Source organism: Lutra lutra, chromosome 10, assembly GCF_902655055.1.
Source record: "Lutra lutra chromosome 10, mLutLut1.2, whole genome shotgun sequence".
NCBI lineage: Eukaryota > Metazoa > Chordata > Mammalia > Carnivora > Mustelidae > Lutra > Lutra lutra.
The window spans coordinates 102,715,340-102,729,815 of record NC_062287.1 but is presented as its reverse complement, the minus strand read 5'-3'; the positions used below and the strand labels follow the sequence as shown (position 1 = coordinate 102,729,815).

General features: G+C 39.4%; 1 protein-coding gene across 1 annotated transcript; it reads left to right on the top strand.

Annotated features, from left to right (window-relative positions):
• The first annotated feature begins 1,869 nt into the window (after positions 1-1,869).
• Positions 1,870-9,594, top strand: GLYATL2 (glycine-N-acyltransferase like 2). The gene is given in 6 exon segments (XM_053447777.1): positions 1,870-1,947; positions 3,435-3,542; positions 5,684-5,810; positions 5,904-6,084; positions 8,664-9,042; positions 9,044-9,594. Coding segments are annotated over 6 exon segments (900 nt in total). The 3' UTR covers positions 9,071-9,594.
• Positions 9,595-14,476: the final 4,882 nt, after the last annotated feature.

Sequence of the window (14,476 nt, the reverse complement as noted above, 5' to 3'; positions counted from 1 at the left end):
TGAGTCTGCTTATTCCTCTCCCTACCCCGCTTGCACTCTCTCTCTCTTTCAAATAAATAAATAAATAATAAATAAATAAATCTTAAAAATGATTAAATTGATGGCTCCACTCTAAGCCTTCAAAATTGCTTTGAATTTTTTGTATTTGTTGGTTTTTAGAAAACACGGTTCATCTTATCAGTGTCTTTATGTATCATATATACTTTGAACAGGTATATGTAATATAAATATATAGTTCATAATTATATTTATAGTCAGATATTCTTTTAAGATTTTTATTTATTTATTTGACAGAGAGAAAGAGAGATCACAAGTAGGCAGAGAGAGAGGGGAAGCAGGCTCCCCACCGAGCAGAGAGCCCAATGCAGGACTCAATCCCAGGACCCTAAGATCATGACCTGAGCTAAAGGCAGAAGCTTTACCCACTGAGCCACCCAGGCACCCCTATAGTCACATATTCTTGTGAATAAGACTGGAAAAAAGTTCATATGTGTATCTTGTTTATTTATTTTTTTTTAAAGATTTTATTTATTTATTTGACAGAGAGAGATCACAAGTAGACGGAGAGGAAGGCAGAGAGAGAGAGAGAGAGAGAAGCAGGCTTCTTGGTGAGCAGAGAGCCCGATGTGGGACTCGATCCCAGGACCCTGAGATCATGACCTGAGCCGAAGGCAGCGGCTTAACCCACTGAGCCACCCAGGCGCCCCTGTATCTTGTTTAATTACTACTTTGTTTTAGAATGAATTTGGTGGATATGCACATACATACATACATATACATAGGTAACCATTTACTTGTCCATCTTTATATTACTCATTTGGGATTATATTAGATATTTTCCTTTGTTTATAACATGGTCATTTTTCTCTGTCTTTAAATACACTTTGAAGACATCATTTTCACGGTTGCCTGGTAATCCATAATTTGGATATGCCATCATTAATTTAAGCATTCCTCTATAATGGACTTAGGATCATTTCTATTTTTTTAAAGTTTTATTCATTTAAGTAACCTCTCCACCCAAGGTGGGACTCGAACTCTCAACCTGGAGATCAAGAGTCACATGCTCTTCTGACCGAGCCAGACTCATTTCCTAGTTTTAGATAGTTTCTGCATTTACTGTATCATAATACTGCAATGAATTTCTTTGTATTTACATCTCTATAGATACCTATTGTTGCTTCCTTGGGTTGAGTTTCTAAAAGTGAAATTATTGAATGAAAAGGTTTGCTCTATTTTTAAGTTTTCTAGGATATAATTTCAGTTTCTATATTTAGCCAACTTATACTTGGGTAATATCATCCCTGATCAATAATTTTTCCTTGCTATAATTTTGTTCCTCAGAAAAAAGCATGTAATATGGTCTTTAGAATCTTTTCCAAAAGATCGCATTCTTTCATGATGCCTTAAAATACTAATCTTACAGCAACATTAGAGCAAGTATTTCAATGCCCAAGGACTTCAGGGTCCCCTGGGGCAGTTTTTCTGAAAGATTCATTGTTCTTCACTTGCAGCTGGACAGCTAGTGACATTTGCTTCTTAGAGTCTTGGCCTAATTTGAATCAAATGGGCATGAAGAAGTTCATTTCACAAGTTGTGTTATGGTACTTTCTGTGGAATTGTAGGAAGATCACCCAGGAGCCCCAAGGTCGAGCTGCAGCTCTGAGCTTTAGTATCTCATTTACAGAATGAAAGCTTTAGGCTTGATAATTTCTAAAGCCCTTTATTTCTGGCAGTATATGATGTCCTAGGTGATTCCTCCTTCCTCCTTTTCCTGGACACCTGTCTCATCCTTCAAGATGTTTCTGTTCGCATGATTTTTTCCTTAGGTCATCTTCCTGAGAGAAGAGGGCTGAAGTGCTATACAAGATGTTTGTGCTTCATGAAACCCAAAAGCTGTAGATTCTGTATGAATCCCTGGAAAAGAGCATCCCTGAGTCCTTGAAGGTGAGAGAGCTGGGAGAAACCTGGGAGAGAGGAGTAAAGTGTGGGAGTATAGATTCAGGGTTCAGAGCCTACCCAGGGCAGATTAAAATACAAATCTAAAGTCAGATTCCTTCTGCAGGGATGGTCTTAATACCCGTATCAGGCACCTACTTTTCTCCTTCTTCTTCCTCATCCCCTTCTCCCCTTCCTCTTCTTCTTCCTTGTCTCCCTCCTCTCTTCTTCTTCTTCTTCCTCCCCCCTTCTTCTCCTCCTCCTTCTTCTTCTCCCCTTCTCCTCCTCCTCCTCCTTCTTCCTCCTCATCCTTGGCCACCGCCTCCTTCTCCTCCTCCTTTGGCCTCTTAAAACTTGTTCAAATCCATTTTACTGCTATCTCTAGTAGATTTCCTTATCTGCTCCGGGCCATTGCAATACCTGCTTTTCTGCAGTATTACTAACTCACCTACAGATGGTGATCAGAGTCATCTATCTGACACAAATATGATCATACCTCTCCCTTGTTTTAAACTTCCAGTTCAAGGCATAAAGTCCACACCCCTTAATTGTGAGGTTGATCACAAAATGTCCCAGCCTCTCCACTTCATCTTGCAACACATCCCTGCTACATACCACAAAGTACAATCACTAAGCCTCTCAGAGCTCAGCAGGTATGATACAATCTGCCACACCTTCAGGTACTCAAGCATGCTTTTTCTCTCACCAGAAATTACTTGCCTTCCTTCTTTGTTTTGCCAGGAAAAGACGTAACTTGTCCCTGAAGACCAGATTCAAATATTACTTCTTCTGTAAGTCTCCCAACACTCCCTGACAGGTAATGCTTTTCTTCCTTGAGATCCCACACAGCCATGTGCATGCATCTATCAGAACATGTGTCCTATTAAGATCAGACTGTGTACCTCTCCATCCTGCTAGACTTTTCTTTTTTAAAAAAGATTTTTATTTATTTATTTGACAGACAGAGACCACAAGTAGGCAGAGAGGCAGGCAGAGTGAGAGATGGGGAAGCAGGCTCCCTGGCAAGCAGAGATCTCAGGACCCTGGGATCATGACCTGAGCTAAAGGCAGAAGCTTAACCCACTGAGCCACCCAGGTGCTCCATCCTACTCCATCCTACTTGAATGCAGTGGCCATGTCATACTTATCTTGGAATTCTCCACACTTGACACAAATCTGACACACAATATGTGCCCCCAAAATGGTATAGTATGAAGTGGAAAAAAAAAAGGAATGCATTTTCAAAAAAATGAATGAATGAATGTCAGGGGAGCCAGTTCCTCTTGAATCAGCTATTTCCTTAGATTTTGTGGACCCTTCCTGTTTTTTTTTTTTCCCCAGCATACCCTCCAGTGGGTAGTTTGGGGAACCATCCTGAAATCGCTAGCTTGATCCCCTTAAGTGCTCCTAACTCTTGGTTTATTTCCCAAACTACTTCTAAGACCCTATCTCAAAGGAAAATGTCATTTTCACCTGTTCATCTGTTGCTTTTTTAGGCATATGGTGCCATTTTCAACATTAAAAATAAAACCCCATTCAACATGGAGATGCTGGTGGATGCCTGGCCAGATTATCAGACGGTAATTACTCTGCACTGGAAAGAGGTAAGAGTACCAGCTTCTGAATACCAAGCCAGTCACAATCAGGATGGTCTCCATGTGGAAATGAGGGAACTGAATCTGGGGGCTGCGGAGAAGAACCTTGGCACCCCTGACCCATATAGATTTTGGAAGGGCTGCTTGGAGAGAAGGGAAGGATAGTGAAATAAGTCATGGGTATAAACCAAATAGCCCAATAATCCAGGGCTTGTAAATGACATCGGAATCCCATCTGGTCAATTTTTTTTCCATTGAGATTCTTGTAACAGGCATATACCTCAAGATAGATGTTTGTGGCTGGAGAGAATTAGGAAGTGTTTTGCTTTCCCTGGGACTAAAGCACTATAATACAATAATATCCGAATCAATGTTGGGTTTCAGATCTAAATCTGCCAAGTGACTAGTTGTGTGAAGTTAGAAGACTGTGGCTTTCTTAGCTATAAAAGCAAAGTTGATAAAAATTACTGTGTCAGAGCACTGTTAAACATGATATAAGTCATGTACAGTTGACCCTTGAACAACACAGATGTTAGGGATACCAACTCCCGCACAGTCAAAAATCTGTATAGAACTCCTGAGTCTTCAAAAACTCAACAACTAGTAGCCTACTGTTGACCAGAGCCTTCCCAATAACATAAACAGTCTATTAACACATATTTTATATGCTCTGGTATTGTATACCAGATTCTTACAATCTTACAATATTATTCTTACAATAAACAAAATAAAATGTTATTGAAATCCTAAGGGAAAATACATTTACAGCATTATATTGTATTTATTTTTTAAAATTTGCTTGAATGGTGGACCTGCACCATTCAAACTAGTGTTGTTCAAGAGCCAACTGTGTGGGGTTCCTGGGTGGCTCAGTTGTTGGGTGTCTGCCTTCAGCTCAGGTCATGATTTCAGGGTCTGGGATAGAGTCCCATGTGGGGAATCCCCCCTCAGTGGGGAGTCTGCTTCTCACTCTACCCCTCCTGTGCACATGCACGCACATAATCTCTCTCTCTCTCTCTCTCTCTCTCAGATAAACAAATAAAATCTTAAAAAAGAAGAAGAAGAAAAGAAAAAAGAGACAACTGTGTATTTAAAGAAAATATCTTTCCCATCTTACAGATTTGGGGGGTATAAGTAGCAAATCTCTTCCACCCCAGAGTAGGGATATTTTAACCCCTCTTCCCACACTTCTCCATTTACATAGTTATCAGGAAAATTAGAGCACAACTCACCTGTAACAACCTCTAAGGGAGTGTAAGCTGCAGAAGGTAAGCAGGAATGAGGGGCCTGGGAGACAGACCCTTCCCTCCAGCGTGATTGTTCTTCCTGAAAGTCCTCTCTATTCACATGCACATCAAGAGCCTCTCACCATGCCAGAACCAGAGTGCTGAGTCCGAATTAGCCTGGGCATGGTCTCTTCAAAGACCTCAAGTCCTGATACCCACTCTGTTCCCTACTCTCCACAAGGTAGACACTCTCTCTTAAAACCCTTAACATGAAAAACAATCTGAGGGTTTGGAAGGGGCGGGGTGGGGGGGGGAGGTTGGGGGAACCAGGTGGTGGGTATTAAAGAGGGCACGGATTGATTGCATGGAGCACTGGGTGTGGTGCAAAAACAATGAATACTGTTACCCTGAAAAGAAATTAAAAAAAAACAAAAACAAAAAACCCTTAACACGCCCTATTTTTGGGGCAACTTCCATCTCAGACAATGGAGCTACTTCCCACCTTACCAAGAGCTGCCTCAAGACACCACCTTCGGTCTGTCCCTGGTGATTATTGTTCAAGGGACTCCAAGGCCATTTTCTGTCTGCACCTCTGGGAAAAACACAGGATATTTTTTTAAAAAATATTTGTTTATTTATTTATTTGTCAGAGAGAGAGAGCACACGCAGGAGGAGAAGCAGGCAAAGGGAGAAGCAGGGTCCCCTCTGAGCAAGGAGACTGATGTGGGACTCAATCCCAGGACCCCAGGACTGTGACCTGAGCCGAAGGCAGACACTTAACCGACTGAGCCACTCTTAACCAGCTGAGCCACCCAGGCACCCCCCAAACAGAGAGTATTAAACAACTGAGCCTCTCGTACTCCAGACATATGCAAGAACAATTTGTAAATCATACTGTCATATGATTAATATTTGTTGTATCAGGAGATGAAAGATGACCTGGATCGTTATATCAACACTTACCACATCTTCACCAAAGCTCCTGACAAGATAGCGGAAGTCCTGGCATGCCCCCAGGTTATCAGTTGAGAACAAACTTTCCAGATCCAAGGTAGCTGATCCAAGTTAAAAGGCAAAGACCCTTGGTTCTTTCACATTAGATGTGGAAGGGGATAGGCACTGCCCGTTTTTCTCCTCTCCCCAGGTTGCCAAGTGAATGTGGGGGAGGCAATAAGAAAGATTTCAGCTGCAAAATCAGCGCAGGTAGATCACTTGAAGACCACACTCATTATGACAGAAATACCAGTGGAACCCAAGACATCAAGGGATGACCAGATGGCTTTGGTGGAGTCATTTAGCATGCCCAAGGTGGACGAAGATAGCAAGTGAGATTTTTTGTGTTGCTTCCCAAATTCCTAATAACAAATCATTCAGTTGTCATGAGGACCACACTCAGAAATGCAGTTTGACAATAAACTATGCAGTACACACTTGTAGGGGTAACGGAAGGGAACTCTATTAGCAGAAGTTTGCTGAGCAGGGGCATGGTCTTCATTAGATAAGGTCCTTTCCATGTATAACTCACTTAGTTCTCATACAAGTCCCCCTGGGAGGGTCCTGGACATCATGGTGACATTAGAGTGTCTTTACTGAAATTATGTATATTTCTTGCAAAAATATTACATGCTCTACAAACTATACTAGTATTCAAAGTAAAAAGTGAAGGTTTGCTCACTTGGATTCCCCACAATCTTCCTGTCCAGGCATAAATATTCTTTTCAAAAATTTTTATATTTACATTAAAGTTAGTTAACATACAGTGTATTTTTTTAGTTTCGGGGTAGATTTTGGGATTCATCCATTGCATATAACACCCAGTGCTCATTACATCAAGTGCCCTTCTTAACGCCCATCACCCAATTGCCCTATCCAACCACCCCGCCTCCCCTCCCGCAACCCTCAGTTTGCCCTTATAGTTAAAAGAGTCTCATAGTTTGCCTCCCTCTCTGTTTTAATCTCATTTTATTTTTCCTTCCCTTTCCCTATGTTCATCTGTTTTCTTTTTTAAATTCCACATATGAGTGAAATCATCTGATAAATATCTTTCTCTGACTTCTTTTGCTTAGCATTATACTCTCTAGTTCCATCCACAACCTTGCAAATGGCAAGATTTCATTCTTTTTGATGGTGGTGTAGGTGTAAATATTCTTAAAAATTGGTGTGTGTGCTTTTAGTACTCTGCATGTATGAATTGGTTTTGTTTTCTTGTTCCTTTTTTTTTTTTAAAGATTTTATTTATTTATTTGACAGACAGAGATTACAAGTAGGCAGAGAGGCAGTCAGAGAGAGAGAGAGGAGAAAGCAGACTCCCTGCCGAGCAGAGAGCCCGATATGGGGCTCGATCCCAGGACCCTGGGATCACGACCTGAGCCAAAGGCAGAGGCTTTAACCCACTGAGCCACCCAGGTGCCCTCTTGTTCTTTTTTTTTTTTTAACAACATATGCAGATACTGTACTGCAGTTTTTTTTCCCCTCAGCAGTATGCTATGTAAACCTTTCATGTATGCTCATAGAGATATGTTTCATTCATTTTGGCAGTTGCATAGATTTCTATAAGTGGGAGAAGCACAGTTATGTATTCCCATTTTAGCACACTTTCAATTTATCTCCAATTCTTCCTAGTAACAACGATTCTGCAAGAAATATCTTCATAAACAGATCATTGCCCAAATTGTATAACTATTTCTGAAAGATGAGTCCTGGAATTGAAATAGTTAGGTAAAAGAATATGTATATTATGGAAGATATTCCCAAATTGGATTTTAAGATTTAGATGAATTCAATATGTGAGAGCATAACATATGAAATGACAAATGTGTCCTTCAGTAGCAACACAGGTCGATTTGTTATGGTATAATCCACACATTGGAATAATAAGCAGCCATTAACAAGAAGGAAGCAGCTCTATATGAACTATATGGGAAGAATTTCAAAATGTATGGCTAGGTGAAAAGCAACAACAAATAAAATTGAGTAACATATATAGTACGCTATCATAACATGTAAACATCTAAAATTACAGAGCGCTACTGGAAGGTTACATAACTAAGTGGCATCACTGGCAGTCTTTAGAGAAGGTTATAACTGGATAATAAGGGTCAAAGAAAAAATAAAGAATTCTCCATTAATATCTGAGTGACCTTGAAACTGACCAATTCTGGAAAACTCCTCTCCCTGGGGATAGGTGAAACTTCTTAGGGCTCTTCCACCTGTCCCAACCTCCTCCACCCACAGAGGATGTGGTTCTGATTCTGCAGATGAAAAGACTCAGTCTCAGATAATTTGTCCAGTGAGAGAATTAGGATTAAATTGTAACCATTACCATTGGAAATTCCAGTATTCTTTTTCCTATATTGGTGTTTCTTACATTGCATTTTTGGCACTTCTCTAGAGGCATGTGGTGATGGATGGGCTTTCGGACACATGAAATCATAAGATCAACATGTCTCTCACCTTCCTGTGATACATATTTTATTGAAATATCTGTTGAAAGGAATAGTATCTTATGCACTTAGATATTTTGTGGGTAGAATTCAAAATTTGTGTGTTCCACATATGCATCCTCAAACAAAATTCAGGCAAACAAAATCAAAAACAAAAACAACGCTGGTCTATCTATATCTTTCCTCTTTTAAGACATATCTTATTTTCTTCTTTCTTTGGATATACGATTAGACTTTTTTGAGATGTATTATACTATGTGTATCATAAAGCACATACAGTTAGCTCCCTCTTAATTATTTGGGAACATTTTTGAGGCAGTCAAAGAATTAGTAGTTTTTTTGCCCTTCTGTTTCTTCTTCTAGGCTGTGGGATCTTCAAGGAAAGGGTCGATGTCTTATTCTCTGCAATCCTGGTGTTTTGTAAATGTTGGCTGAATAAATGCACATTCTTTTGTTGACAGGAAAGGAAGATGTCAGAACATCTTCTTGGATGCTTCCCATGTGGGGTTTGTGAATGAGCAGTGGAACTTTGGAAAAAATGAAAGGAGCTTGAAATATATTGAATGCTGCCTCCAGAATTTTCCAGGATTTGGTGTGCTGAGTCCAGAGGGGGACCCTATCTCTTGGATTATGATGGAACAGTCTTGTGAGATGAGAATGGGTTACACTGTCCCCAAATACCGAGACAAAGGCTACATGAAGAAAATCTGTTTTCACTTCATAAAGTATTTTATTCAGAAAAAAATGCCATTTTATTTCTATGTGTCAAGAGATGAAGAAAACCTTCAGGCACTGAGAAGTGTAGGGCTTAAGGCTGCTCCTTGTGGCTGGCATCAGTGGGAAATGCACTCCTAGAAAATATTATTGATTAGTGCCACTATCCATTACAAGCCTTTCTTACCAGTGAAAAAAATACCAGTTCAAAAACAAACATTATAATTTATATTAGCAGAAAAAAATCCAATTATTTGGGCTCCATGCATTACTTAACCCACTCTTGTATAATATTTTTGTCCTCCTCCATAATAGAGAAAAATGGAAACTTGAACTTTTGGTGTTATGTTTTGCCTTTATGTTGACAGACCTCTCAGAATTAAAATCAACCAATGTCAATCATTAGTGCCAAGATAAACCTTTCAAAGCAACATTTTCCTCTTTGAAGTCTTCTTTCATGAGAGAATCCTGTTTTTCCATGCTTCTGTGCTTGAAAATAAAAAGACTGATTTGAAAAGTGTCTTCTCTGGTATCTTCCCCTTCCTCTGACAAAATTTTCCAAAGAACCTCTCAAAGCCCCACAGGCTTTGATTGAGAGGATCAAAATCCTCTCAAGAGTTTTGAGATACTCTACTGAATTAAATTATGTGGTCATCAGTGAAATTTTTTTTTAAGTTTGGTTTTTTTATTAGCTTTTTTTTTTTTAAGATTTATTTATTTGCAAGAGGCAGAGGCAGAGGAAAAGGGAGAGAGAAATGCAAGCAGACTCTGCACTGAGTGTGGAACCCAAAGTGGGGCCCTGAGATCATGATCTCCAACCAAGAGCCCCCCCAGTAAGTAATTTCTTTACTTACAGTTAAAAACTCTGATTCTAAAAGTCAAATCTTAACAATAGCTTTCTCTTCTTGTTGGTGCTTGTGAAAGGGGAAGGAAGGAAAAGAGGTATTTTTTATAGAGGTCCATCTACCTTCCTGTGCTTAGCCAGCTGATTTCACAGTCCAGACAGAGGTGCTGAGTAATGGAAGGAACTGTAAGACCAGAGAACACCTGAGCCTTCTGGGAAAAGAGCCTCAGAGGGCAAGCTGCCAACATGTCAATATTTTGGAGCCTCTCTGAACATGGGATCCTGAGGGAGGGACTGACTTTCATACCCTGCTGCCAAAAGTTTGTGCTGATGGTGCCTTTCATCTTCTAGAAGGACCGGCAGCCTTTTGTCTTTACTTGGGGAATCTCTGCAGTTACTGAAGAAGATTGACAGCTTTGCAGGTTTGAGAACAAGGGAGAATCATTGCTCTGGGACACCTCATCTCCTTTTGCTTTCCCCACTGTAAGAGAATGAATCAAAATGCTACTGTTGGATGTGGGTAAGAATTTCTGAACTCGTTTGGCTTGAGAATTATGCTGGGCTAAAAAGGTCTTCCATTTCAGAAACCTCTATCAGGCACCCACTGTGTATAGGGCAATATACCCTTTTCTGTGAGAAATTATTGACAGGACAAAGCCAGGCTCTTGTTCTGAACTGATAAAGAAATGCTAGGAGAATTGGGAGTCAGCTGTTGGTAGAGGAAAGACACTCAAACAGCCTCTAGAAGGAATATGCTGGTTTGGGTGACAGAAAACACAATTTACAGACATACTATGTAAACATTATCTTATTCCATTTTCTAGTAACATTCTAAGGTAATCAGATTTTTTCCCTTGGATAAATGATGACCAGGGAAATTAAGTGTCCTGCTTGAAGTTGCAAAAGGATGAAGTAGATTCTAGTAAGAGGACCACAGAACAGACGAAATTAAGTGTAAATTTAAAGCCATAAAATTTTAATTTAAAAAAGTCTCAACTGTAACACTCCTATGATATTATTTGGTGTTTCCTTTTATATTTTCATATTTTTAAAAATTTTAATAGATTAAATTAATTAACATATAGTGTATTATTAGTTTCAGAGGTAGAGTTTAGTAGTTTAGTGATCATCAGTTGCAAAAAACACCCAGTGCTCATTACATCATGTGCCCTCCTTAATGCCCATTATTCAGTTATCCCATCCCCGCACCAACCTCCCCTCCAGCAATCCTCAGTTTGTTTCCTATAGTTAAGAGTCCCTTATGGTTGTCTTCCTCTCTGATCTTGTCTTGTTTTATTTTTCCCTCCCTTCCCTTATGATCCTCTGCTTTCTTTTTTAGATTCCACATAGGAATGAAATCATCTAATGGTCTTTCTCTGATTGACTTATTTCGCTTAGCATAATACCATCTAGTTCCATCCATATTGTTACAAATGGTAAGATTTTATTCTTTTTAATGGCTAATATTCCATTGTGTGTGATGTATATAATATACCTCATCTTCTTTATTTATTCATCTGTGAATAAATATTTATTTATTCATCTGGGATCTTTCCATAGTTTGGCTATTGTGGACATTGCTGCTGTCATACTTATGTGATTTATATAAATATGCATACAACAAGACTTTACATATCTGATTAGAATTTATGTATTGTCATTTTCCGTCTTTTTTGTATTCATCTTAAGACTCCGTATACCAGCATATATATCATATCTTTCATGTTAATGGGTCTTAGATTTGTAAAATAATAATCGTTCATTATTTATGTAAACTGTCTGAGACTGTGTCTAGTACTTCTCCGTGAGTTAGTATTGCTTTACAAAATTGTTCATAGAGCATTTTTCATTTGAATTGTTTTCTTTGGATAAATTCCAAATATTAGAATGGTTTCATCAAAGCTTTCAAAGTGTCCTGTATAGGGCTTTGTCCATTATCAATGCAGGCAAATACCAAAATGTGCCAACTCCCTTGAATCTCCTGTCTCAGCCAAATGTATTTATTGAACATCATGTTTTTGTTTTTGTGTGTGTGTGTGTGTGCACATGTTGAAGGTAATCCCAAATGTACTTGGCAATACATCAATGTTATGTCCCTGGTAATCTGGCATCAAATTCAACTTGACTTCTTATTGTCATGTGACCTTTTTGTGAGATGCTCCTAGCTAATGTCAGATTAATCTTCAGAAATACTGTACTTCTACTGTCTTGATACCATCCAAGATACGGCACAGCTGCCTCTATTCTGGTCTGAGGTCTTTTTCAAGTCCCCATACCCAGCACGCAGTAGGCTTTCTAGAGGTCTTGTGGAATGAATGAGTCTTTGTCCTTGGTAAGTGGAGTGGCTAAATAGATGGTTATGTTGGTATAAATACTTCATAATTTATTGAGTCTTTACTTTGTGTCAGATGGTGTAAAATACTGTGGAAACAGTATGTGGGTTCCTCAAAAAATTAAAACTAGAACTATCTTATGATCCAGCATAAGATGGGTGTGTGTGTGCGTGTGTGTGTGTATATATATGTTATATTTCATATATAGGTTATGTTTCATTACCTTCATATCTGCCTCTATATATATATATATAGAGAGAGAGAGGCATATATGTTATATCTATATATCTATATAGATATAAAGGTTCGCCAAGTTTGCCAGAGGTTTCCGGCCACTTCTCACGAGCTTTCTACCCAAATCGATATCAGTTTGGGTAGAAAGTTCAGGAGAATTGGCATGCATTGTCTAGGGATTTGGGCCGCGTGCTTGCTTGGCATTTGGAGATATATATTTATTTTTTCATATATATATATATATATATTATATATATATATATATGGAAATCACAATCTCAAAGAGATATCTGGTGATGCCTTCATAGTTCAGTCAGTTAAGCATCTGCCTTTCACTCAGGTCATGATCCCAGAGTTCTAGGACTGAGTCCCACATGGGGCTCCTTTCTCAGCACAGAGCCTGCTTCTCCCTTTGCCTGCCACTCCCTCCCCCTGTTGTGCTCACTCTCTCTCTCTCTGACAAATAAATAGAGTCTTAAAAAAAAAGGAGAGAGATATCTGTATCTACATGTTTACTACAGCATTTTAGACAGTAAGACATGGAAACAGCCTAAGTGTCCACAAATGGATGAATGGATACAGAAGTTGTGGTATACATACACAGTAGAATATTATCTAGTCATAACAAAGAAGGAAATCTTGCCATTTGTGACAACATGAATGGACCCTGAGGACATCACACCAAGTTAAATAGGCCAGAGAAAGACAAATACTGTATGATCTCACTTTTGTAGAGAATCTAAATAAGCTAAACTGAAAGGAACAGAGAGTAGAATAGTGGTTGCCAAGGACTAGGAGTTTGAGGTAATGGGGAAGTGTTGGTCAAATGGTACAAACTTCCCATTATAAGATAAATAAATTCTGGGGGATCTAATGTACAGCATGGTGATGATAATTAATAATATGATACTTGAAAGTTGCTAAGAGAGTAGATCTTAAATGTTCTCATAACAAAAAAAGAGATAATTATGTGATGGGATGGAGGTGTTAACTAATATTATTGTGCCAACCATTTCTCCCACCATGGGGGAAATAAAGAAAAAAAATAATACAACCATTGCCTTAGTGGTTCTGGTCAAGATTCTCCCCTTAAATCATGAAAGGAATTCAAGGTTAAGTGCAGGGACTGCTTCACTGGCAAGAACCAAATAACTGACAAGAACCTGGGGAAAAGGGAGCACATATGAAAAAATCAAAACAGGGTGCCTGGGTGGCTCAGTTGGTTAAGCAACTGCCTTCGGCTCAGGTGATGGTCCCAGAGTCCTGGGATTGAGTCCTACATCGGGCTCCCAGCTCCATGAGGAGTCTGCTTCTCCCTCTGACCTCCCCTCTCATGCTCTCTCTCACTCTGTCTCTCTCTCTCTCTCAAAATAAATTTTTTAAAAAGTTAAAAAAAGAAAAAAATCAAAACATTAGTTTATACAAGGACTTCCCACCATATTAAAACTGAAGCTCATAGGGACGGAAATCTTGTCCGTTCTTGCTGACTCTGACGTTGGTAGATTGTATGTCCTGTAGAGGACAGGTTCCTTCATTAGGGGGTTAAACACCCTGGTTCCTATGACAGAGAAGCTGAAGCCAAACCTAGGGGACGTTGAAGCACTTTGCCAGCCCAGCAAGGCCTCATGTCATGGAGTTAGCAACTAAATGCCTGCTGCTGTAACTCTGTCCTCCAAATATCTCTTAGGAACCTCTCATGTGGCCCACTCTAGCTAGAACCATGCAAGGAAGGGAATTCCAGGAAAGACAGTTCAGTCTAGCTGGGGTGATACCTTACAAAGCCACTACAGTGAGCTCTCAATCAAGATTTATTGAGTGATTAAATGAGTGAATGGATAAATAGATCAATTTCATCAGGAGTAATTCTCAGGCCATAAGATCTAAAAACAACTGAAGGTCAGTCAGAGAAGAGCTATTCTTTAATAGAGAGGAGTAAGCAAAGCTCATGGAGTGTTTTTCTGCATGCGAGTGAGGGCTCAGACTGAGGGTGGCACAAAGTCCAGAGTCCTGTGTAGGGGGCAGAAACTTAAAGTTTATACAAACTTTAGATGGATCAGTGAGGATAAACAGTCAACCTAATCATTTATGAAGAGTAAACAGGGCTGGAAAATCCCATGTGGGGAAGTGGAAAGTAGAAGGGGCAGGACCA